A 25476-nucleotide genomic window follows, 5' to 3' on the forward strand; every position below is an offset into this window, starting at 1 on the left:
ATGTACAAAAAGTAGGTGAATTACATGATTTGGGTGTGCAGAGGAAGTGAGATACATGAGAAGAAACCTTGCAGAGTCTGATTAACAAATAATGAGTAAGTTAATCGTAAACTTTTCTCAGCACTTTCCTATAACTAAATATGCCACAGCAGCTCTTAAAGACTCCTGGTAAGAAGCCTGGGGTGTCGTGGTCTCTCACTAGGATAGTTCAGTGAGAACCGGAGCCAAGAAAATTGCTCCCATCTCTTGCTGGCTGAGCTCCAGCGTGGCCCAGGGGAGCGATGGACTACAGCAGCCCCTTCCCCCCCTTGCGGGGCTGAGCCGGGACCAGCCCCGCCTCGCCGGCCTCCGGACGAGCGGGACCCGCCCCTGACCGGCCTCATCGCCTAACCTGCAACATGGCGCAGGACCTCAGCTTCCGCGGCCGCCGGGCCCTGGTGACTGGGGCTGGCAAAGGTGGCGGGGCCGGGAGCGAGCCGGGGTCGGGGGGCAGGAGTCGGGAGCGGGCCGGGGCCAGGGCCAGGGCCGGGGCTGACGCCGTCTCTCCCCAGGGATCGGTCGCGCCGTGGCTTTGGCGCTGAGCAGGGCTGGGGCCCGCGTCACCGCGCTGAGCCGCACTGCGGCGGATCTAGAAAGCCTCAAGCGAGAGGTACCGGACGGCCCCGGGACCCCCGACCCTCCGGGGGCACTTTCGGGGTACGACTTCCCCCGCTTCGGAACAGCCCCTGCTCCTCCCACCCATACGCCCTCCCTCGCCGCAGTGCCCGGACATTGAACCCCTGTGCCTGGACCTGGCCGATTGGGACGCCACGGAGGCGGCGGTGCGCGCGGCGGGGCCATTCGAGCTGCTGGTGAACAACGCGGCCGTGGCGCAACTCCAGCCCTTCCTAGAGGTGACGAGGCAGGCCCTGCAGCGGTGAGTGCTCCCGGTGGGTGCCCCGGGCCCCGCCCCGGCCTCTGCTGGGCCCGGGGCAGAGGGGGACGCTCTGCTGAGTCTTAGGAAACGAACCTCAACCCTACTGGCAAAGCAGTCCAGAGATCCGTGTTTCATACAAAAGCAGGCAGCTGGAGTATCTGGACCAGCAAGATTTACTTTTTAGAAATGCCCAGAGCTCACTTTTTCAATGGTTTGCTCATTGTTACAGAGTATGTCTCCTTTCTTTATTGTAATACTTACTTAACATCATCCCCGTTCACATGATAAATATCAAAAGGAAACTAAAGCCCTGACACCATCCCACACTGAGTAGCCAGAACCTGTAGCCAAATATGCATTTCTGTTAATCCAGCTCCCCACTTCCAGTCTAGCTCCAACGTGGTCTCTGCTAAACTGAAAGGCAGTTGTTGGTAAGACAATTTGGAGATAAGACAAACCAAAGTAAGGAAGTATAAAACTGTCATAGTGAGAAATTAAATTTGTTTACTGCAATAACATGACATCTTTTTATCTTGAAAGATCTATAGTTCCAGCTGGGGCTAAGCTTTAGGATACAGGATTTGGTGAGTCTATTCCCTTCTGAGAAGACAGCTCATGCTTTGTCCCTAAATTAAAAAAGACTGTTGCATGTCTATAATAAGGGATTAATTTGTGACTAAAATGGATGGATTACAGTAAGACCATTGTGCAGAACAAGCAGGAAAAATCTGGCCAAGGACTATGTGGGAAACAAAAGAAAAGCTGCTTCTCCCCATTTTACAGCAGATGCCTTGGCTATTTTAAAGTCTTGTGAAGGGTTTGATTAACCTAAGAGTGACTTGCTGAGGCCCAGGGCTCACTGTTTAAACTTTAAACAGTGTGCTAAAGACTGTCTGCTAAAGATCAAAGTCCTACCATAAATGTAACGATGCAGGAGTGCACCCCCTCCTGCATACTAAACATCTGACCTCCAATTAATGGTTTATTGCTGCCGAATCATTCTTGCTGGCCAGTCAGCTTGGCATTTCTGTGCATGTTCTAGGGTATCACCAGTGTTTCCAATGTACCAGCAACACTTGTCCTCTGCTGCCTCCAAAAACAACGCTCTGGCCTGGCCTGCAACCACTCTAACTTTAAACGTGATTTATTTGTAGGTCTTTTGATGTGAATCTTGGGGCTGTGCTTCATGTTTCCCAGGTGAGGAAGAATTGTCAGTGCAGTTGTCTCCATGAACAGCAGTGACTGAGTTATTCTGCACAGAAGAGATAAGTGTCCACTCTGGGGGCCAAAGGGACTGTAATCCTAAATTAGCTTGATCATTTGTGTGTACAGCCCTTTGACTCTCTCTGGTAAGTGGGAGGCAGTGAGGACTTCCTTCCTCCAGATATTTTTGCTCTCTTGGCTACTGTAATGGCCCAGCAAGATTCCTACTGGATGAAATAATGAATACTCTTACAATTTTATCTTCTTTTTTTTAATTTTTTTTCCTGTCCCCCTCCCAGATTGTTGCTCAGCAGATGATTGCACAAGAGGTACCAGGTGCTATTGTAAATGTCTCTAGCCAGGCATCTCAGCGTGCTCTGCACAACCATGCTGTTTACTGTAAGTACATGCAGCTCTAGCAATGCCCCTCTTGTTTATGCCTAGCTGGAGACTCACAGCCACCGAGCTGCCAACTGCCAATTCCGAGCAGTGAGAAACCTCTGTGTGTTCCAGACCTAGTGCTAGGCACTTACGTGCCTCTTGCTTTTCCCTTCTCTTGGAGGTTCCACAAAAAGTGCTTTGGATATGCTGAGCAAGGTAATGGCAATGGAATTGGGACCCCACAAGGTAGGATTTCTCCTGAGAGAAGAAAAAGTGTGAAAGATGAGCCTGAGCATTTCCTCTCAGAGCAGTCTGGTTAGATCATTTGTTGCTCTCAATCCCAGATTAGGGTGAACACTGTGAATCCCACAGTGGTAATGACCGACATGGGGAGAATTAACTGGAGTGACCCTCAGAAATCTGCTGCCATGATCAATCGGATTCCACTGGGAAAGTTTGCAGGTTAGTGGTGTTGATTTATTGTCAGGATAGGCTCTTTTGTTGTATCCAAGACTTCCCTTCTAATGGACATCATAGCCAAAGGTACCTTGCTTCTTCAAGCACAGTTTGAGGGCAGAAAAAGTCATGCCTTTTGGGATGCTTGTTTTTCTAGTACAGTTTGAGGGGTGCATCAGATGTTATCTGTGTTTAATTCCAGAGGTGGATGATGTGGTGAACAGCATTCTCTTTCTGCTGAGTGATAAAAGTGCTATGACAACTGGCAGCTCGCTGATGGTTGATGGGGGATTTCTTGTCTCCTAAGATGACACCTGCATTTCACACCTGGCCTTAATTTTCATACTAGTAATTCATAGATGTGGAATGGACAGCAAACAGTGACACAGACCCAGTCTTGATGGAGGAAAGGGGCAGTAGGGCTGGAACTTGTATAAGAAGCGTGGCAGAAAATTACCTTTAAAAGGCTGCTATATAATAAAGATCACATACACCGTCATGGAGAATGTTTATTGCACCAAATAAGGTTTTATCTTGTCACTCTACATGATGATTAGAAATTGGACCTGTCTCTTCCAACCCTAATTCCCCCCCCACAATCCTTCAGAAGCTCTCCCCATTAATCCAAATCCATAGAGCCTGCCTGCACTTTCAGTGGGAAGGGAAAGAAATTAGCAGACTCCTCATTGCTTCCTTTGCTGTCTTTAGTAGAAAAAAAACAAAACTGAGGCAACAACCACAGCCCTGCTCTGCAGAGACTGGATCTGGGGGGAGGCCCTGCTAAAGACTGATGGGGGGAACAGCACCACACTGTTCTAGGGTGTGCACACACAAAAGGCAAATACATGGATAGCACAGAGCTGTTTGGCTAGTACCCAATAAAGCACCTAATGATTAGTTCTTCAGTTTCATACCTCATTTGCTTTGACCCCATCGAGGATGGGTATGATTTCTTTAACAGTCTCAGGCACATATCTGCTAGAGCACCAATTTGTTAATGATTAGCTATTGTAGGTTAGGCAAGAGACCCTACCACTCTCCCAGATGCTCTTGTCATTCAGCACTGTTGATATCAGCTCTCTCCCCACTCCCACAAGGATCTTGACTACCTGTTCACCTGATTGAAATCAGGTGTTTCCAGAACAGGATTGATGTCTCAGCCCTTTCAGCTTGGAGCTCAGGAGAGCCAAAACAGCCTGTTCCCCCAAGGAGCTACCTTGCCTTCCCCACTCTACCTCCCCTGGGGCCTGTACAGCCCCCAGCTAATCTCCTGCCCCCGCTGCCCCTTCACATCAACACTGACGTTAAATCAAAGAGACATTTAAAAAACACTGACTTCGTACATGATGAAGGGCCCTACACAACCCAGCCCCCTCCAGAAACACTCAGCTAATACGCAATCTGGCAGAGGATGACAACGTGCTGAGCCAGCACCTAGGCCACAGCCCTCAAAACACAGTACACTTTTTGCCAGGCTTCTTCACAGGTGGTGGGCACAGCACAGCCCGGATGGCTTCATCAAACACCGTCTTCAAGCCCCGCTGTGTCAGAGCAGAGCATTCGAGGTACTTTACCGACCCTAGGGGAAAGAGAGCTCAACCACTCAAGTGCTACCAGAAGACACCATCCCTCATCCACTCCAGAACAAAAAGCTCACTGCCACAGAGATCCACCAGCACACAAGACTCACCAATCTCCCGAGCCATGGCCAGACCTTGGGGGTAGGTGATGGGTGCCAGTTTCTTGTCACGTAACCTTTCAATAGTGTCCTTATCATCTCTCAAGTCCAGCTTGGTGCCCACCAGGATAATAGGTGTATTTGGACAATGATGTCGGACCTCAGGGTACCACTGAAACAGGCACAGTAAGAAAAGTAGCTACAGCAGCAGATACCACCATGAGGATGCATTTACTATTAGGAACAAAGTTGTTACTGCTGTCCAACATGGTGGCAACACTAGAACAAGAAAACTTCTGCCTACTGTTCTGAATATGCTCCGCAGAAAGAGATCAGTGCAGATGTAATAATAACGAAGGCACTGAGACATGGAATCATGACAATGCCAGCCAACTCTGCACAAAGTGCCTCCCTTAACTGCATTTTAGCTTCTATGACATCCCATATCTTAAGATGCAGATGCACGTGCAGAAAGGCAAAAACTCAGCCAAGAAGTCATGAATGAAAATTAGGCCCCTCTCAAAACCTGCAGACTATGATCTTCCGTTGTTAGAAGTTACAGGGTTGTAGGTGTGATGCTGGGGTAGAGCAGGGGGACTTCACTGGTTCGTCCCTCCCACTCTTTCACCCAGAAGGAAAATATTTTACCTTGGCTCTGACATTCTCAAAGGAGGCTGGACTCACAAGGGAGAAGCAGATCAAGAAAACATCCTGTGCAGAAAGCAAGAGAATTAGCCATTTGGAAAGAAACAGCTAGAGATAATTCAGGGAGGGTGGAAAGGGAGCCTTAGAGAGGACCACCTCCTCCCACAAGCACGGACTGTGGCTGTGAGAAATTTTTTCCTATTAGGCTGCTAAAGAAAGGGAAAGAATGGCCTTTGACTTCATGTTCTCTTACAATACTGGATTCTCCACGTTAAGAGCCTGTGGCCACAAATACTTTTAACAGAGGGGCTTCACTCCTGGTCAGGGGGAATCTTAAGAATTGCTACAGATGGAAACACTACTACTCCAGCCCAGCAGGGAGCTGTGTTGTTGAGAATATGAACACGGCCCAGCTGCGCAGCAGCCCCACTCCACTTCTTTCACCTGGACCTTCCCATGGCACACATGGCTCAAATACCATTATGAAGTACAGACATTTCTCTCGGAAGAGGATGAACTGTGATTTCAACTGTGATACTTCTCAAACAATCAGAATTACAGCTGCAGCCTCAGGAACCTACTTTCCTCACAGGAACGAAAGGCTGGCTCTTTGGGAGCCTCCCTGTCTTCAAGGGAAGCAGTTATAAGCCCAGCACTCACTGTCTGTGGATAGGAAAGAGGCCGCAGTCGGTCATAATCCTCTTGTCCTGCTGTATCCCAGAGGCCTAGGTTCACAGGCTTTCCATCCACCATGACATTGGCAGAATAGTTATCAAACCTGCCAAGGAAGAGTCCCCATCAGTGACAATCTTGCTGTGATCCACACATCCCTTTATAAGAAATCCAGGGGAGAGTCAATTGGGAGAGAACACTGCAACACATTTCCAGTGGGGACAGTCTGCCCTCCTCACATACACAGCCAGGCCACCAGCATCCTCTGTGTGTCTGAGTTTCATTGTCAGATTTGGGGCAGCCTTCTCATCACCTACAAAGCCAACTTTTACACACATGTGCATGCAAACATCCACTAAAGTTCAAAGCCATTACTCACACAGTGGGAATGTATTCTCCAGGAAAGGCGTTTGTGGTGTAACTGATCAGCAAGCAGGTCTTCCCTACAGCTCTGCAGAGAAGAGTGACAACCATAAAGAAGGCTACAGCAGGAAACACTGTAAAATTCACCCTCCCCCCACCCAAAAAAGAGGTGAGGCATAAAGTTACTGCCATGACTGGCTACAAACCTGTACCTCCTGTATGAATTTTAGTTAGCTCTGCAGCATGAGAGAAAAGCTTAGTTATGAGAACAGAGGACTATCAGGAGTAAACAATCAGCAACAGGGAAAGCTGGCTGTTAGGTGCCTGAGTGAAACTGAGGTGGGTATGTTCTACCCAATTCTGTAGCTGGAGTAACAAGGATAGACCTCAGGAACAAGAGACCACTGGGACCCCACAGTCCTGGCCCAGGGTAACACAAAGCACAGTGACAACCACTACAGGAACCCACCCAGGCTATCCCTGGATCAGATCCTCTGTCTTGGAGAACAGGGAGGTTGTATAAGGAACTGCTACACTGACCAGCCTGACTCCTCCTGAACCATAACCCCTCTTCCCACCACACAGGGAAGTCTCATAATAGACAAACCCCCCACACATCTATGAGTAAATGGGCTTGGTATCATTAGAGTTCTTTTAGTCTCTTCACTGTCAATCCAGTCTTAAAGCAAAGCACGCAACTGCAAACCTTCAGATGAAGTCCCTTTTCAGCACGTTGTGCTCACAGCTATTCCTCTCCCCTCCACAGTAAGGCAGTGCTAGTTTTGTGGGGAGCTCCTTATCCCACTCCCCTCTTTAGCATCCACAGGCTACAGAACCTGGAAGGCCTCACTCTAAGTGTGTATCTGAGTGGGTGGCATGTGTGGGAAGGTAGACCAATCCCTGCCAAAGACCAGCTCACATTTAGCTCTCTGTATATCAGCTGTGCTTGCTGTGGTGATCAGAAAACACGAATAATGAAGAAAAATATACAAGATGAGGTAGGAAAAGTTATGAAGTACCATAGATCTACTGCATGGCTGCATCTTGCATACAAATGTGCTCTCAGAAAAAGGCATACAGGAAAAGCCTAAAGAAAAGAGCAAGAAAAATGACAGGACGTACACGATGTAATCAGGAACAGCCATGTATTTCACTGTAGAACATAACAAAAGGAGATATGAGAGAAACCTGTGAACATCAAGATTTTTTAGGGAGGCCTTTACGATGAATCATGCTTGTACGATGAAAAATAGTGAAATACAAGCACCTCAAGAAACAATGAGGTGATGGATTTGGAACCCAAGACTAGGTGTGTTTACCAGGCAGCACGCCACTTATCGTGGAACGGAACCATGTCAAGAAACCGAGGCCCAAATTTATGGAACTAAGAGGGAATGGGAGGTGCTGGACAGGGCTGTGGCGGCGGCCGCTGCAGCGAGGTCCCTACTCCCGCCGGGAGACGGCGGCGCCCCTGGGCCCAACTCACCCACCCGAGGCCCAGAACGGTGTGGGGCGCGGGGCAGGGCCGCGGCACACGCCTGGCAAGTCCCCTCCAGCTCCCGATGAGGGGCTGCGGCACCGCCTCCCGCCCGCCTGCCCCGCGGCGCCCCGGGCCGGCCTCGGCCGCACCTCCCGCCGCCGGAATCGGCTCTCCCGGGCCCCGGGGCGGGGCCGCGCCGGGCCCTCCCTCCCCTCCGGCCGACGGGCCCAGGCCTGCTTTGAGCGGGGCTGCAGAGGGCCGAGGGGCGGCTGGGGCAGCCCCGCGAACTCACCCGTCGCCCACCACCACACACTTGATCGCCTGCATCTGCCCGCGATGGCGGCGCCGCCGCGACTCCGCCGCAGTGACGGCCCGGGCGGGCGGGGCCGAGCGGGGCCGGGCCGGGCCCTGCGGCGGGAGGGGGGGTCCCCCGGCCCCGCCCCTCGTGCGCGTCTGCAGCCAGGGTCCCCCTCGACCCCCGCCGAGAAAGGGCCGAGGGCCCGCTGATCGCCCTCCGTCTCTTCCCGTCCTCCACGCAGCCCCTCGGTAGCCGCCGCTGCCCCGGCGGTCTCCGGGGGGCGTCACTAGCGCACTGCCCCTTGAGGAGCACGACCGGCAGCTCCCACACCCAGCGGCCACCTGCTCACGGGTGAAATCTTAAAACCTGATTGTGTGTTAGCTGCAGGTTTCACCGTCATCGACAGAGATGCAGGAGCAGCAGCAATCCTGCATGAAGATGACTTTTGGCTTCCTCCACCTCTCCAAACACTCAGGCAAGAAGAGAACAGAGAGAACTCGTGTAGTAGCAGTGTCTCAAAACAACAGGCTTTGCCTTTCCTTCACCTTCTGGTCTGCAGAGCTGCCCACCTGCAGTTGATGCCCACAGCCCATCCAGCCATCAACACAGGGTCTTTCCTCCTTATGTCTGGGTCATTTGGGCCCAGCTGCTTTGCTTTTACCATAGTTCAGAACCAAATCTGTAGACATACTTAGCTTATCTGCCTACAACAGCCTTTTAACTCCATGACAAACTAGGAGGATCTTAAGAATAACACAACAGCAGATCCCTCGCTCCACATCAGCCAAACTTCCAGTTTGTCACCATCCAGAGTTACAGCAAAATGCAAAAGCTCATTTATTAAAAAAACAGGAAAACTCAATATGGCAAATCATGAACACAAACCAAGGTGTCCAAACAAAAAGTTCTGTTTTCCAGTTGCCTTTTTAAATATGCACCACAAGATAATTTCTCCTACCACAAACTCACTGGAGAAACTAACAGAAGGCTCTAATAGTGCTGTCCAGACAGAGGTCTCCACCTTCTCTGATTCAGACCCTCACATCCCTTTACACCACGTGAGGACTTGTATTGCCAGGAAAAGGAAGTGCCTTCTCCTTGTTCTGCTCTGAGCGGCAGCTCCCCAGTGCTGAGCCAGAAACACTGCTCCTCTTCAGGATAAGGCCCAGAAAACAGCACTCTGCGTCCTGAAGAGCCATCAGGAGTTTTGCTATTTGTCATACTGAAATTAAATTCTGTTGCATTTTGGCCAGAACTCCAGCCAAGAGCTGCAGTTCAGTGAGGAAGCACAGATGCTTATGCCTCACACCCCAACACACCCCTTTGCATGCCAGATGGTGTTGTAGAGGCTTAAACCATGGCCCAAGCCCAGCTGTCCAACAAGGTTATGGTCAGCCACTGCACAGCAGTCCCCCTCTGCATAGCTGTTTCTGTTAGTGAATGTGTATCTACTGCCCAGTACCACAGCCAGAGACACAGGCGGCAGGGGCTAGAAGAGCTGCTGCTTCCATCTGTAAACACTAGGTACAAAATTGCAAGTAAGAAAGATCTGGTGTTTCCAACAGCTCTGTGACTCCTCGAGCAAAGTAAATGGTTCCCACCTCTAGAGAACTGTAAATGCTGCTGCTTGTCATTTATCAAGCTGTGAGCAGCACTGGCATCCAAATAAATGCTTCAGAATGAGCACTGCCCAGGGCACATAACAACCCCTGGTAACAACAGGGTGTGCCAACAGACTGGTTCTGTATAAAAGGACATAGAAACTACTTCAAATGCTGTTGCAGTGCAAGGGAAGGGCTCCACAGCATGAACTCAGACCCACAAGCCTCCATCCCTGCCCTGGATGGTTGTTTCCTGCTCTCCATTATGTAGCAGGAAGCAAGATTTCTGAAGAACAATTTTCAGTGTTGGCAAGCCTTTGTGTCACCCAACTGTGTCAAAACTGTCCCACTCAGAAAGAAGAGTCTGTACCAGAATTGCTCACCCTCTTCATCACAGCAAATACCTGGATTCTTGAAGCAATGCTCTCATTTCCTGTAACTGTGGGTGCCCAAGGGGGAGCCCTGCACATATGCCATGATGGCATTCTGCAGGAAACTTGCTCGCTGAGCCTCTTCTTCCCTCACCCTGGAGATTTCAGCCTCTTTCATTCTCAGCTTCTCCAGCAGCATAGAGATTTCACCTTCTTTGTCCAGCAGTGCCTCACGGTGATTACTTGATATGGCTGTGAAAGAAGAACAGCATTAGCAATGAAAATTGAAGTGTCCCTAGAATAAGCAGGAACAACACGTTATAGGCACAGCAAAAGGCAATGTGAGTAGGATAATCAATGGGCAGAGGAGAGAAGCTGTATGGGACAATGTAGGAGACAAACTGTTACACTTCACTTTCCAGGAAATCCAAACATTTTACTTGCTGTACAGCTTTGGGTAGTTATCTAAGTCTGGGTATCTAAAAAACAAGGACAAGAATACCTGCAAATACATCAGGATGAAGACTACAATTCATGTGTGGATGCACAGGCAGGAAGCATCATTGTCACTGCCTGTAGGTGTAGCTCAGTTCCAGGCCCACTGCTGGGTAACTCAGCATCACCATTTGAGATGAAAGGATACATCACCTTTCAGTTGTCTCTCCAAGGATGCAATTTTCTCCCTCAGCCCTTCCTGTGCTGTGCGTTCAGCCTGCAGATGTCCAATCTGCTCCTGTAATTCCAATTTCACTTTATTCACCTCTGTCACTTTCTCCTCTTCTTTACTGTTCAGGTCCTAACACACAATGACAAATTCATGAATAACCATGAATTCATGAATAACTGCCCCTGCAGTGACCATGTCCTTTCTTCAGTCCAAATTACCTGCTGAAGTTCCTCTAGCCGCCTCCTGAGTCCATCAGCATGAAGGCTCAACTGATTCGCTTTGGCTTTGGCCTCAGCAACCATTTGCTTCTGCTTAAGGCAGCAGTTCTGAGCTTCATCCCGTGACTCAGTCATCAGCCGCAGCTTATCTTCTAGGTGTTCTAGTCGTTGCTGCTGTGAGACACAAAGACAGAAAGGCATTAGTCCCATTCCACTTCTGAGAAGGTACTGTCTCCTTTTTGTTCTCAACACAGCAAACCCTTGGTTGAGATAACTGAAGAGGCACTGAAGAACAAGCAAAAAACTTGCCCTTAATGGATGTTGCACCCCCCCCTGCATACATGAGAGATACTGCAAAGTCCAGCTCATTTGCTGAGGAACAGGCATGTCCTTGGTAGAAGCACTGATGCCACTGCTGTGTTCACAACTAACACTGTCTTCACTTCCTCCATACCCCAAAAGGCAAAAACACACGGCAGGCAGCCAAACCCATACCTCATAGAGGCAGAGTCTACAGATAGGCCTTGTGCTTACCTCCTCCAACCGTGCCTGATTTCGGATTTTTATTAACTCCTCATCTGCCTGGCTTCGCTCAGCGACTGCAGCTGCTTTGACTTTGCTCAGCTCCTGCCACAGAAACACAAAAGATCATTCCGGATCTATTCCTTTCTACAGCACATGACAATGATTCAGGTCAGCAGTGGAAGACTCCACAAATCTCCCCAGCAGCTTTCTCCTGCCACTGCTACCTAAGCATTGCAATGCACCTAGAGCATCCGTTCTCACCTCCTCCAGAGCTATCCTGATGGCCTCCAGCCTCTGGATCCTGTCCTGCATCGAACGTTCACTGGCCTCTATGTGCTGTGTCATATGATCCAACTACAAAGCAGCAGAAACCATTTATGCAAGTGTGAGAAACCCATTCCTACATCCAGGCAAAGCAGCATGGACATTCTGCATGAAGAGAGAATTTTTTAATTGACCCACCTACCACCAAAGGAGAATTCTCATGTCCCTGAGCTTTACTAGGAAACTGTAGTATAGATAGAATCTGTCCTCTAGAAAGTAGGAACTTCAGACAGAGATCAGGCTAAGATACAGAGCCTGGGCTCTCATCTTCAAGTGATACAGAAAAACAGATTCATTTTCTAGTTGTCATGCAGCTAATATCTTCCTGGACTATGCCTTTTCTTACAAGATTTCAGAATCTTCAGAGAAATCTACCAATACCATTTTATTTTTGAGAGATTTCACACCTCATTAAACACTCCAAAGAGAGTTGGTCACAGCCTCTTGTCCTGTCCACACTCAGACAGAATCCCCCTGAAACATAACGGAGAAGGAACTAGCAAGCTGAGCCCCATTAAAGGACAGGTTGTATACACCATGCATGTCTTGATATCCTCCATTTTTATATTCCCGTGAGCTTGACAAGACTGCTTATTCATAATTACTTTTATGCATGACAAGACTGACACAAGGGCGAGCCTCCAAGCCTCTTGTGTAGAATCAAGAGTCACTAAGGTCCATACTCCTGCAAGCTACAAATCTTCATAGCTGATAGAATACCTTATGATCTTTTGAGCTAGGCTTTGCTTGTAGAAACTGCCTATCAACCCCACAGGAGTCTGAGGCCACTAATTTTTAAATTTGTTTAAGAGCAGCTGACAGCAAAAAATTATTTCCAGTGGTGCCAGTCTGTGAGGACTGAAGAGAGACTAACCTCAGGATGCTGCAGAAACCCCCTTCTTACCTCTTTTACCCGAAGGGATTCCACATCTTCAAGACTTTGTTTAAATCTTTTCTTCTCCATTTCCAGGCGTTCTGTGGATTAAAAGCAAGCAACTATGGCATTCCTGCTAGGCAGGCTGTATTTATGACAAATGGTTGCAATCTCTTCTCCTTGGCTGCCTTTCATTGTTGATTCACGGGCAGTAATCCTAACCCCAGTGTCCATGAGCTGCTTCTGCTCCTCCACTCACCCTCAGCCTGCACAGCCCGCAGCTTCAGCTCTGCTGTTGTGTTGGTCAAATCTTGTTTTACCTGGAATAGCTGACCTTGCTGAACTTTGCACTTCTTTTCCAACTCATCCACCTACAAGGAAATTACATTACAAAGGATTTCCTTTTCCTATTAGTAGAAAAATTTGACTGTACAGAACAATCAGCAGAGGCAAAAGTAAGGATCAAACCAGAGGACAGACCAGAAGTGAACAATGCCCAAGTCCTCCTTCTCAGCCTTGGACTTACATTCCTACCTGGTTTCTTAGAAGCAGATTTTTCTCATTGGCAGCAGACAAATCACACAAAAGCTTGCCTTCTCGATCAGCACCTTCCTGCAAACAGAATCAAAATCCCTTAGTTCTTGCACTGTCAACCTACTCCAGCCAACACCACACACAAATAAATCCAACCTACTCCACAAACACCATGGCTTCTCTCCACCTAGCACTCACCTATCTAGTTCACTCAAAGATTTTTGTCATGGCAGCTGTGGCTAACCCACTAAAAATTGTGCTTGTTTATCCCACCCAGCATCCCTCAAATCTACACACACCAGATATAACCTAGAACATAACTAGGACGTATCCAGCTCACCTGCTTTTGCTGCTGGAGCTCCATAAAATGGCGCTCAGCAATGCTGATTTGTTCCTGTTTTGTGGCATTTAGTAGCTCTCCCAAGTCATGCACCTTCTGCTCCGACAGAGTCAGGGCAGCTTCAGTCATCTGCAGCCTGTACAGAAAAACACTCTCCAGAGTCCTTTCTGAGGAAGACACTTCCAGTGAGCACTATACTCCACGTGTACAGGATGTTAATACATATTTGGCAGTGGATTAAATCAGGCTAGCTAAATGAGGCATTTTTTTCCCCTGGCAAAGGGACATTGCTTCTCTCTGCACCCTCTGCAAACAGTGAGAGACCTGAGACTTCTCAGAAGCTGGTGTTCTGGTACTCCATTGCATTTTCCCTGTGTTGTCCTCCATGAACTGTTTCCTCTGCCTGAACCCCTCCAGGATTTGTCCACTCTCACAAGAAAACAAAGCTGGCTATTTTTTACCACTGCAAGACTATTTAAAATTAGGGACAGAATTTTATACACAGGTAACAGAAGCAATTTGCTTACTCTGACAGAACTAAATACGCCAGGCTAATCGGTGCTTGAAGTCTAATCACCTTTGTGTGCAAATGGATAATTTCTGGATATTACTGCAGAACTAAGTGAAACAGTAAGCCAGCCACTCTACAACTTTATCCCCCTTTTTAACAACTCTGGTCAGCACTGCCTGTACAGCATGGAACAGCAACAAGGCTCAGGTTTTCTTCTTTCGTACTTGGCTCTCAGTGAACTCATAATAGAGTGCTGCTCATCCAATGCTTCCTGCAGCTGGCTGACTCGTGCTGCAGACATCCTGTATTTGGGGGGAAAAAAACAAACAGGAGGGTAATTTTTGAGAGGAAATGGACAGGGCCCACTTCTTCTTTTGAAGAGCAGAAAGCATGCAGAAATTCAACCCACCTTCCACTCCTGGCTATTTCTTCTCTCTGCTTGTCTATCGTGTCCATCAAATCCAAGAACTGTGTACAAGGCAAACAAAAAAAACAAGTTTGAGAAAATCAACTGCATCAGCTTGAGGCATTTCCATTTCTCCTCTTTCTCTTTCTACTGACAGCTGAAGACAGGTCAGGCCATGCTACTGAAAGCAAGCAAACTGGAGGTTTGACAGGTTTATTAACATGCATGACTGAGGTTATCAGCTATGTGAACTCTGCACAATTAGGTCTTAGAAGGAAAACAGACATATTTCTAGGCTGTCATCACATGGAAAATATCAAACCAATTGGTGGCTGAAAAAAAAAAATCACTGAATCTCCTCCAGAATCCAGAGTGAACATGTTCAGCAGAATATGTATCCATACCCATACTGTCATAGATTTGATTCCTGGGCAGCCATGCTCAGAGGAAGGACACAATTTACTAAGCCATGCTGCGTGCCCACCCATAAAGACACACATGTTAAGTTCAGGTGCACAATAATCCTGTCGCTGAGCGTTTTAAGGAGACACTGAGGGAAAGCACAGGATTCCAGCTGCCCAGTTTGAACAGCCAACATCCAAGACTGATGACCTGCTTGGTCTTCTCATCCTTCAGGCTTGAAACCTCCTTGCTGAGTATGTATGTTCGATGCTGGGTCTCACTCAGGACAGTCTGACGGTCTTGATTGTGATCCATGGCTCGTTCTGATGCAGAGAGAGCAGGACAGTATGCATACGTTTCTAAAGCTATAGAAAGCAAGCACTGCTGGAAAAGGCAGCACTCAGGATGAGCAGGCAAGTGCCCTATTTCTCTCAAGTGCTGAAATGGGAAAGGAGCTACTGATTCTTTCTTATGCCACCAGTAATACTTACCCACAGCTTTCAGGATGTCACTGGGAACATTGTTACCAGCCAGCTCCAGCCTCTTCAGGGTCTTGTTGCTGTGCAGACAGTTCAGCAAAGCTCGGCCGCCCAGAAGCCCAATATTATTCCAACGTAGATCTATATAGAAAAGCAAACTTTCACCATGGTAGTAACACATCTGCTGAAAAACAAAAGGCTCAAGAGAAACCATGCTGCTACATCTGCAAGCATGGCTAATTAGCCCCAGATGGCCTCAGCTCAAACACAGGTGAGTGGTGTCTCACTTACTAAAGACAAAGCAAGTATGAAGAAAATCTCAAAAGTCTGGTATGAGGCATGCCAACAGCCTCATACAAGTGGGGATTAACCCATTCCCCCCTCTACTGAGGACTGTTCTGCTCCAAGCACCCCATTCTCAGCTGCAGCATTGGTTCCAGAGATTCCAATTACAGTTCCCACTCTCCAAAGGCCACGGGGCTGTGGCCTTTACTACCTGCACAAAGCACTCCAGACTGACAGGAGCCAGGAATGACACTGACCAGTTGGTAACGATGAAGGCAGGCTGCAATGAAGCTAGAAATACATGTTTGCATGCATGGATATATGGAGGTGGGTAAAGAACAAGTCACTCTTACCCAGCTCCTGAAGACTGATATTTTGTTTCAGTGCCATGGCCAGCTCTCCCGCTCCTTGATGGTTGATCTGGTTATTGCGCAGATCCAGCTGCTGGAGAACATTGTTTGCTCCCAGGCCTTGGCAGAAAAAGGAAAAGCCCTCCTCCCACATGCCTAAGCTGTTCCATTCCAAGATTAGGCTAGGGAAAAAATCAGAAAGGATTTGAGTTCATGGAGTAAACAGACAGTTCCAAGAGCTTAAGTGACAGCTGGATCATGGCACCCATTCAAACACTTCACTGCCATAACACAGTGGTTTTCAGAGAGCAGGACACTGCTAGGGCCCTGCAGCTCAGGAAGGGAACTGCCAACTTTAACTCCTTCACCTGTCCCATCCCTCACCAGAAATTGTACCACCTGACATTTCTCCTGTCCCAAAAAAACCCACCTTCTACCCTGTTCTAATGTGGTGCTCCATCTGGCAAGAATATAAAGGCAGATACAATTTTTTTACCTCCTGATGGATTTGTTCTGCCTAAGAAGTTTTCCCAAAGCCTCAGCTCCCATTGTTCGCAGGTTATTTCCCTGGGGGAAAAAAAAAAAAAAAAAAAAGTCCCAAGTGTCAGTAGGCTGCACCCTATCCCAGTGCAGTTATTCCAAACACCAAACCAAGTGCACCTTCCTTGCAATGCAACTTCAGTCTGTCAAAGATGCTCTGAGGAACACTTGCTTCACTTAACGGTCAGCTTTCCAGAAAACAAAGGACCCTAGGAGGCACAGTGAATAGTCTTGTGAGCACAATAACTGAGACTTTATAAAAATCACCAGATAGCACTGCATCAACACAGTCCACAATGGGACAACAAATGCTGATTCTAGATAAGCAGAACCATTTTAACTCCATTAAAAAGGACTCAGCTGCCACCAGCACAGATGAGAAAGAAAGGTGTGCTGCAGCACAGGACAGTAGATTCAAAAGAATGGCTACCTGCCAGGGACATGCAAAGTCACTCAAGCAGCAGAGTGATCATCATGTCTGAAAGTGGATGCTCAGTTCCAAGCCCCAGGCTAGCTGAAAGACACTGGCAAGCTGGTTAAACACTGGCCAAACAACAACTGACAATTCAGCAACAACTTCCTACCAAAACAGAGTAACTCAATAAAACCAAAGATGAGCTGCAAAGAAACCTCAAAAAGTTGTGACATGATGTTAGCAGAAAAGCCTGTCACTTAGCAACAACAACTTTACAAAGGTACACACCTTTTAGAAAAAACCTGCACCAGGACTGTTTACTTCTAACTCCCATGAAGGTTACAGTCTTATTTCTTTATCCACCTCTTTGTCTTAATTTTATTCAAACAGACTCACCTTCAAATCTAAACATTTGACCGTAGTGTTGGAGCAAAGGCCATGTAACAGAAGTTTTACACCTGAGTGAAAAAAAAAAAGAAAGCCGTTTTTTTCATACATGTGTTTAACCCTCTGCCTGAGCTGGAAGTGTTCTTTCAAACAGCCAGCTCAGAAGACCTGCTTTTGATAACACATACGACTTCATAAACAGCCACCACTGCTGGGAAGAGCAAGTCTGGACACTCAGGACAGATTTTTCTACATAGAAAAGATGTGCCTAGATAGGGAATGGAATGTCACCCGTGTGCCTTGTTAATGCAGCTTTGAAAACAGCCCAGATCCTGCTGGGCCGCACAGGCAAGGTGCTTGCTGGCTTACCTACCCCCTGGTCAAGCGTGTAGAGCCTCATCCCCTACTAGAGTCCCCAGTAAATGCTCGCCAGCCGTTATCATCCAGTACCTAGACCTGGCAGACCACCATCTGAACACCCTGTGCCAGCAGCCGACCCCGACTATTCAAGGCCGACAGCTGCACACGTTCTCCCCAAGAGGTGGGGAAAACGCCTCTGCCAGCCCAGGGACTCCTGAGCCGGTCACGGGCCAGGCGAGCTCCTCTGCCCCGCACCGGCGGCCCCGGGGCCCCGCGCCCACCTTCCTCGCTCAGGCCGCAGTCGCCCAGCGCCAGCTCGGCCACGGGCACGGCGCCGGGCAGCAGCCGGCCCAGGGCGCCGCAGGTCTCCAGCGAGAGGCTCTGTGCCGCCAGGTCCAGGCGGGCGCGGCCCGGTGGCCCGCCCAGCTCCCGCAGCCGCCGCAGCACCAGCTCCTGCGGGGCCGCGCACAGCCGCACGTAAGCCCTGCCGAGCTCCGCCATAGCGGCTCCCACCGACCGCCCACTCCCGAGCTTCCGGGGCGGGACCGGTGGAGACATGGAGGAGCGGGACGAGCGTGCGGCCGGCTTCAGGAAGGTACGGCAGGGCGGGACGGGACGGGACGGGACAGTCCCGCCGCGTCCCGCTCAGCCGCTCTCCTCTTCCCGCAGGAGACTGTGGACCGGCTGCTCCGGCTGCACTTCCGGGACCGCAGGACCCGAGGTACGCGGTGGCGGCTAGCGGGTTCGGCCGTGGGAGGGCCCCCGCCTCCCCTGAGCTCTTTGTCGTTGCAGTTAACGGCGACGCGCAGGCGCTGATGGCGGAGATGCTGAACGTCTTCGTCCGAGGTTAGCGCGCTCACCCGGGGCCAGCCTGAACTATGATGGGGCCCGTTACCGGCCCGCGAGAACCCCCTGCCTAGGCACTCACTCCCTACTCCTCCCTGAGCAGCCGCCCGCCCCCAGCCCACCTCATCTCCTCGCAGACCCGGCCCAGGGCCGGTGAATGGCCTCTCACGGGACCCGCGGTCTCCTCCACCCGCGGGACCGCGCATCTCCGCCCCGACCCCCGGGTTCGTCTCCGAGCCCCTGTAACACCCCGTTCCTTACGCTCGTTCCACAGAAGCAGCGGCGCGGGCAGCGCGGCAAGCACAGGCCGAGGACCTGGAGCAGGTGGACATGGAACACCTGGAGAAAGTCCTGCCGCAGCTGGTGCGTACCGGCCCGGGGATGGGGTTGAAGCACTTAATTTTCTTCCTTTTGGGAGATGCTTAAGGACCCAGCAGACGTGCTTATGGGCTTGCTGCTCTCCTTACAGCTTCTAGACTTCTAGAAGTGTCACGAAGCACAGCAGAACACCCTGACCTGACAGTGAACATCTGGCCTGTCATCAGAGTCCAGCTCTAGGAAGAACAGTCTCAACTTTTTCTTCCCTGCCATTTTGCTTCTGTTTCCTCTCTCCTTTACCAAGCACAACAAAGCCTTGGGCACCTGTGCTGCCAGATGCTAGTTTTGAACAGAGGCTGCCACACACTTGTTTTGGTCAGCCATATAACTCAATTCCATCTTGCTGCCTTAAACTCCTTTAACAGTGGCTGGTACTTCACAGCACAGTGAGATGCTGTCACTTTCTCAGCTAATGTGAGAAACAGGTGCTGCCTCAGAGATGCATGGAAAGACTTAATGGCTGGAAATAATGTCCAGACTTCAGTCTCTCATCGCCTCAGCAGGCTGCTGTGGCAGAAACATGCAGTCCAGTTCCAAGCCTGTCTAAATGAATAGGTTGTTAACAGGAGCTCAGTCACAGGCTCTTGCCAAAAGCAGGTAACTGATCTTTATTTTATAAATAAACAGTGTCTGTTCCTCACTCATTCCAGTATTTCTCTAGGGCTGTGACATCAAAGACTGCTTGGATCCTTTTAACCATTTGATAGTCTCCTCGGAAGCTGCTTCCCCTCTGCTATAAATTTGTTCTCACAAAGAAACATTAATAAATTAAAACAGAGTCTCCCTCCCTTGTGTAGGCTCTTTACTGCAATTAATCACTGAAAGTCAAGTTGCTTCAAAGACTTGCAAAGTTTCCCCCTAACCCACCCTAAATCTTTGTAGGACGAAAGGAAAAAGGACAGAATAACAAACAGCATGTGTGAGAATCCCACATCATGGGACAGCCTGGCCCCCGCAGCCAGCAGGGGGGCTGGGGAGGAAGCTGTGAAATAAGAAACCTTACACATGTAGGCAGAACCCACCCAACTGAACTGGCTTTGTTGGGAAATACATAGCTGGCTGCATGAAAAGCAGCTGACACCAGCATGTCTTAGGGACTGCATGCTCTCTGTTGCGGGCTGTCTGTAGTATTTATGATTAGTAATAGCCATTTTTTTCCCTTGACAGCTGCAGTAGGTCACTGCAGTCTTTCAGCCAAGAGCTATCAAGGTCACCACTTGGACACCAACCACTTAGAAACCAGCTAAAACCACAATTTAATACACATTCTTTCTGATGATAGTACCAGCTGAAGCAGTGTCCCATCCTGTCCCTCTGCACTGCAGACCACTGTGAAACAACCCATGAAGGAACTGACCTAGTTCAGCCTTCAGCCCCACAACCTTATGGTAAAAAATGCAACAGCAAAAAAATTCAAGTAATACTACCTTTGAATGCCCAAAACCCCCACGGATGAATTCAGCTACTATAGCAGAAGTGATACTGAAACAAATCCAGCTCATCAGGTATCTCCAGGTATAGTTCTGTGGCAGGGTAGAAATCCACATAACTACCTCAGTGAAGAGCCTGCAGTTTTATATATCAGGACATTTTGTCCCTCTTCACATAGGAAGCCTCTTTCTCATCCCCATACTTATGCCATTAAACTGCCCAGTAAAAATGGTATTACTTGTGCCCCTAGAACTTCCCTCTGTTTTCCTGCATCTCATACTTGCAGGTGATGGTTAACTGGTGCAATCAAAATAGCTAAGCAAATCAGTCCTCTCTGATACTACCTGTGCTCTTCAAAAAGTAAGACTAGCACATCTGAAGGCACACCACAACTTCCTACCAACCAGACAGCTTCTGTTTATTCTAACCTTGTGAATCAATAATACCAGCACAAGTTTATCATCAGCCATCATTAGCTATGGATATTAGTTACCCCTGACATATCCTGCATAAATTCAGCAAAGCACCTCTACCTACAGTCTACCTCTGACTCCTGTGACATGAATAAGCTTGATATAGCACCTGAACCAAGATACAGACAGTCATATGGAGTGTAGGCTCAGCCCTCACTCTATCCACAGAAATAATAAACAGTATTTTAGTATTTTTTGTTTTGCTGTAGTATGTATTTTATAGCCTGTCAAGTGCTATAAAGGGCTGGCTTTCCACAGCAAGAATTTAGAGCAGCATCTGCACATAGTGCCCTTGCGTTCCCCACTGCCAGCAGCCGCACACATTCCCTGTTTATGTTTGGGTCTCATATAAGAAATCAATCAACATTTTTGCTAAGGCATTCTGCTTCCTCAACTCTGAGTCTCCTTTTTCCTCTTCCACCTTTCTTTCATGCCTCCCCCTCCCTCGTAGTTTCTTCAAAGTATCTGGGAGCATTTGGAAGTAATTAGACCTGAAGGGAAATGTTGGCCAGGCTGGGAGACAATGAGAAGTGCCAGGAAACCCTGGGTGCCCTTTCTAGCCACTTTGAAGTTCATTCAGATGGTAAAAAGCTCCCTTTTGCTTTGTTGGGGAAAGAAAAAAAAAAAAGAAAAAAGAAAAAACAAAAAGAAAAGAAAGGAGGGAAAAAAAAAAAAAAAAAAAAAGGCATGACAGGCCCATTGAAAAGGGAGCAGGTTACTGTGAATTGACAGATAACCGAAGAATACTGGGGGAAGAAACATTATCAAAGAGATGGATAAAAGGCCTCCTATGGCCACATTGCTTTATTACATCTACAAATTGTGCAGATGCACACATAGTTCAGGAACAATTGTCTATACAGGGAAAATGGAAAACGTATTATTACCGTAACATGGAACCCCTACTGCCCAACATGAATCACTGATCCATGGACAAGACTTCAAATAAAATACAGCACCATGGCTACTGTGGGACTACAGAGCTCATCTTCAGAAGTGCAATTTCTAACCAAAAATACCCATCCCCATGCACCATCTGCAGGAGGCAAAGGTCTGGACTTCTGCTTCCCTCTGAACACTCACTGCACTGCTGCTCTGTGGAAACACTTGGACCATAGAAGTCCACAGATCAAAGGTCACATGAGAAGCCCCTTTTACAGGATGTTTTCTTCCCCACTGTAACTTTAATTACTGATGTTGATTATATGCACTGAAAGTAAAACACAGAGCTTGGGGCAAAACCAAACTACACGTGCATTCCATTAACGGATACCTGTGTTCTTTGTTAACAACATCCTGGCAACTGAAAACAAAACAAGTGCTACAGACCAACAGGTTTACAGAAAAAGCCTATCCGAAATATTTTAAGTGACCTAATGTCTTCCTCTTCACTCACTCTCCAGCCATCTATGCCCAAAATTACCAGTAGCATTAATGCCAGCCAGCAAGAAGCAGAGAAGTCTTGTTAACTATAGGTAAATATGGGATTGTATCTTGCTGCCTGAATTCAGGCAGCTAGACTAAAATTATCCCTGAAGTTAGAACTGAGAAAATTTGGTTTTAAAAATACAAAGTCCTTCACAGAAAGTATATGGGAATTATTTCCCCTGTAATTGTTCATATTATTTGCATGCAAGAAATCTTAAATTTAACATCTAACCTTGCTTCTGCAGTCATGAAGACCACAAACAGGACTTCCACTCACCCAAAAGGTGAAATTAGCATCTGAAACAGCAATTTTCTATCTATAGCTAATGTTCATACTCTCCAGAGCCACCAACAATTTCTTACACATTTTGAGCAAGTTCATCAGGAAAGGGTCACAGCTGACTGCTCACTGATCCACAGCAGCCCAGAATGTTTCATCTCTTCCCACCTACAAAATAAACATAAGATCACGGCTTAGAAACATTGAATGGTGAATACATCATAACTCTCAGAGCCAGAAATTTCATCCTATATGATATTATCGTGCATGTTAAAGCCTATTATCAAACTTTCATACCAGGTGTTAACAGGTAACCTTCGTAGGCAAATGAGATGTTATTTAGTATTTTACCCAGATACTCTTTACTTCTACTCTTCAGCGCAAGGCTTTGAGCACCCTGGAAACAGGAAACAGTAAAGATGCTCTTTCCCACATGATCTGCATCAGAGTCCCAGTACCAGACTGAAACAGATCAGCCACAGCAGGGAGATGCATGGACCCATGGTTTGCAGCAATCACCTCACACCACGCTTGCTGAGGCTGAGTCCAGATACTTCCCCAGTGAGGGCTTGGGTTTAATTCACAAACTGATTTGTGAGTGATAAGCACTGAACCAAATGTCCTGCAAGCCTTAGCTGACATCTTCAAGAATACTGTCAACATCCCACACATTTTGCACCGAGGAGCCTGCCCTTCTGGGGAGTTCAGAACAAGAAGAGCTGTCTGATGTCACTGTACCTGGCAGCTTCAGCCATTTGGGCATTTTCCCAGGGGCCCTTCTCAGCACCTGTGGAGCTTCCTGCACACTTGCTGGTTCTGGTTTCTCATCAGTCTTCTTTGGACTTCCCATGTCTGGTTCTGATAGGAATGGAATTGTTGACTCTGAAGATGTCGAAGCAGAATGAACTAATGATCTGGACAAACATCTGAGGGAGAAAATAAGCAAGTGGAATTAAATTCATTTTTTTCTTAACAGCCACTTATACCACCGCCACCTTTAAACTTTAAAGTCAGATTGAAAAAGGTCTTCTTTTTCACAATAGAAGCCCTAGAATTTACTTAATTACTTTGCAAAGTAATTACTAAATTTTATATTACTAAATTACTTTGCAAAGATGGACTCACAGTGCTATTAAGTATGACAGTAAGACCGTTTCAGGAGAAAATGAAGTACAAGGATCTTCTGACCATGTTTCTTTGTAGTAAAATGGCCTCATTTTATGACTCCCATCCCTGAAATACTTACCCATTCACAACTCTACTCAGTCCCAACATACCTGGCTGCTGATAAATCAGATGCAGAAGGGGAAACCAAAGAGTTCAGTACTTCCAATTTCAGGTAACAATCTATTTAAAAACAAAACCCAAACATTTGTTTGGTACCATGGTGACATCATTTACCACAGAATCACATAACTCTTGGCCATTTTTAACAATGGAATTTCCTTCTACAGAGTCATTCTTTTATCATTCCAGTCCCTGTAGCAGACAATCCCTACTCTATAGCCTAACAAATGTCAAAAGAAAGGGACTGTGTTTACCTTTGTGCTCAAACTAGCTAACCAAGCTAGCTCTGGAGAGCTTCAGCTATTCAGAGTGGGAACATTTACCAGAAACCTCAAGGACACTGCACTGTCTTTTGTCAGAACTCTCAACAAAAGGATGTAGTTCTTCTGGGTCTTTTATAGGAACTATACAGTCAGCTGAAGAAGAGAGGAAATTCACTCACCCCTGCTCTTCTCAGACCCAAAATGAATGACAGCAGTCGGAAATAGCTTAGCCTGCAGCAAAAGAGGAAAAGAAGGGATCATCGATTGTAGATACTTTCACAGGTCACTGCGAACATTAAAGTCAGGTTAGACAGCTACAAACAAATTCACAGTTCAAGGTGAGGTCAGTGAACCAACCATCTATAATTCAGAAAAGGGTAAACTTGTGTAGAGCACAGGGCACTTGCAGTAAGACAGAAAGCAAAATACTATGATCTTTTGTACTACACAGTAGATGATAAGACCTGTACAGCAAGTGCTCACTGTGCTGATCACCAGCCATTTGTTGTCCTCTGTCCCCGTATCCCAGACCACTATATTTCACCCAATTCTCCACTGCTGAGAAGACAATCTGAGTATGATCAAGAAACTGCTGAGACCCAAGTGGGTTGATAGTAAGGGAAGGAAAACCCAGCTACGTCCTCAAAAATCTATTCTACATTATTATACTACATTTCTACCCTCCATCTACTTGGAATTTGCCTAGTTTCAACAGCCTTCCAGGAAGCAGTTTATCCTTTCACGAAAACAGCCCAAATTCCTCATTCCTAATTGTTAGAATAATTGCCATACTCAAACATTTTTTTCATCCATTTAGCTCATTATGTGACCTAGATAACTGTAGGACTGCCTTTTTCATTTCTGTGTTTTTCAGTCTTAAAATAAACCTTTATTTCATCCACAAATGCTATTAATGATTATTTTGTTTTAACCTATCTACCAGATAAAAATAAGAAACAGAGTGTGGTCAGAACTAATTCCAGCTAACCACTGATGTATGCAGACTATGTTCTTCAGCAGTTCCTCTCTGACTTTTACTTGAGATGTCAGTCAGTCAAATCATAATTCATTTAAGGCCTGCTTTAATTACATTGTGTGGCACACCTTAAAAAACCCCCACATATAGGTCATGAAGCACTTAATCAAATGAAAGTTAAGGTATGTAAATTTCTTGAGACTGTGATCTTGTCTAAAAAAAAGCAACCAGGGAAGAAAGCACTAAAGCAAACTAGCAAATGTTGCAATTTACCAATAATTTAAAAAAATAATAAAGATCTTTCAGGTTTGGTAGCTAATGCTTCTGAGGTCAATAATATGGAAAGAAGCAGCAGAATGCGTGTAGGGAAGGAAATCTGGAGAGCTAAAATACAATTTAAGGATTAAAACAACAAAAAGTTACAATAACAAAT

At 47.3% G+C, this 25476-nt stretch overlaps 5 protein-coding genes across 11 annotated transcripts in view; 2 read left to right on the plus strand and 3 right to left on the minus strand.

The window, feature by feature from the left end:
* The first annotated feature begins 293 nt into the window (after positions 1–293).
* On the plus strand, positions 294–3455 carry DCXR (dicarbonyl and L-xylulose reductase). The gene is made up of 8 exons (XM_071764447.1): positions 294–456; positions 552–649; positions 762–916; positions 2071–2113; positions 2419–2518; positions 2682–2746; positions 2845–2962; positions 3159–3455. The coding sequence occupies exons 1-8, from the start codon at positions 399–401 to the stop codon at positions 3260–3262; spliced, it is 741 nt and encodes a 246-aa protein (XP_071620548.1). The 5' UTR covers positions 294–398; the 3' UTR covers positions 3263–3455.
* Positions 3446–8237, minus strand: RAC3 (Rac family small GTPase 3). Of its 2 annotated transcripts, XM_071764450.1 has the most exons (6): positions 8087–8237; positions 6331–6402; positions 5940–6057; positions 5283–5345; positions 4647–4806; positions 3446–4535 (listed from the first exon to the last, which is right to left on the minus strand). In XM_071764450.1, the coding sequence occupies exons 1-6, from the start codon at positions 8119–8121 to the stop codon at positions 4405–4407; spliced, it is 579 nt and encodes a 192-aa protein (XP_071620551.1). In that variant the 5' UTR covers positions 8122–8237; the 3' UTR covers positions 3446–4404. The 2 variants fall into 2 exon arrangements, with proteins under 2 accessions (XP_071620551.1, XP_071620552.1); XM_071764451.1 differs by lacking the exon at positions 6331–6402 and having other exon boundaries at positions 8087–8235.
* LRRC45 (leucine rich repeat containing 45) lies at positions 6329–18418 on the minus strand. Of its 4 annotated transcripts, none has more exons than XR_011729965.1 (18): positions 17963–18417; positions 17331–17392; positions 16476–16546; positions 15983–16161; positions 15357–15485; positions 15076–15188; positions 14467–14525; positions 14282–14359; positions 13547–13682; positions 13207–13284; positions 12932–13043; positions 12703–12773; positions 11736–11828; positions 11484–11576; positions 10950–11123; positions 10713–10860; positions 10064–10316; positions 6329–6402 (listed from the first exon to the last, which is right to left on the minus strand). XR_011729965.1 is itself a non-coding variant. In XM_071764425.1 (17 exons), the coding sequence occupies exons 1-17, from the start codon at positions 18237–18239 to the stop codon at positions 10120–10122; spliced, it is 2067 nt and encodes a 688-aa protein (XP_071620526.1). In that variant the 5' UTR covers positions 18240–18418; the 3' UTR covers positions 8906–10119. The 4 variants fall into 4 exon arrangements, 2 of the variants coding, with proteins under 2 accessions (XP_071620526.1, XP_071620524.1); XR_011729964.1 differs by lacking the exon at positions 6329–6402 and adding an exon at positions 8906–9603 and having other exon boundaries at positions 17963–18416; XM_071764425.1 differs by lacking the exon at positions 6329–6402 and having other exon boundaries at positions 8906–10316; positions 10950–11120; positions 17963–18418.
* CENPX (centromere protein X) lies at positions 18165–19689 on the plus strand. The gene is made up of 5 exons (XM_071764454.1): positions 18165–18276; positions 18351–18402; positions 18474–18527; positions 18802–18890; positions 18997–19689. The coding sequence occupies exons 1-5, from the start codon at positions 18238–18240 to the stop codon at positions 19009–19011; spliced, it is 249 nt and encodes an 82-aa protein (XP_071620555.1). The 5' UTR covers positions 18165–18237; the 3' UTR covers positions 19012–19689.
* Positions 19690–21582: 1893 nt separating this feature from the next.
* ASPSCR1 (ASPSCR1 tether for SLC2A4, UBX domain containing) overlaps positions 21583–25476 on the minus strand; it is a 33769-nt gene continuing 29875 nt past the window's right edge. For 2 of the 3 annotated variants that reach the window (XM_071764428.1, XM_071764429.1), the window contains 4 exons: positions 24247–24298; positions 23795–23864; positions 23256–23443; positions 21583–22685 (listed from right to left, as the gene is read on the minus strand). In XM_071764428.1, the coding sequence (XP_071620529.1) occupies positions 22672–22685; positions 23256–23443; positions 23795–23864; positions 24247–24298 (324 nt within the window). In that variant the 3' untranslated portion in view covers positions 21583–22671. Of the gene's footprint in view, positions 22686–23255; positions 23444–23794; positions 23865–24246; positions 24299–25316; positions 25428–25476 lie in introns of those variants that run through there. The other variant, XR_011729966.1, reaches the window with a different exon arrangement.

The sequence above is a fragment of the Heliangelus exortis genome, chromosome 20 (genome assembly GCF_036169615.1).
Source record: "Heliangelus exortis chromosome 20, bHelExo1.hap1, whole genome shotgun sequence".
Lineage (NCBI taxonomy): Eukaryota > Metazoa > Chordata > Aves > Apodiformes > Trochilidae > Heliangelus > Heliangelus exortis.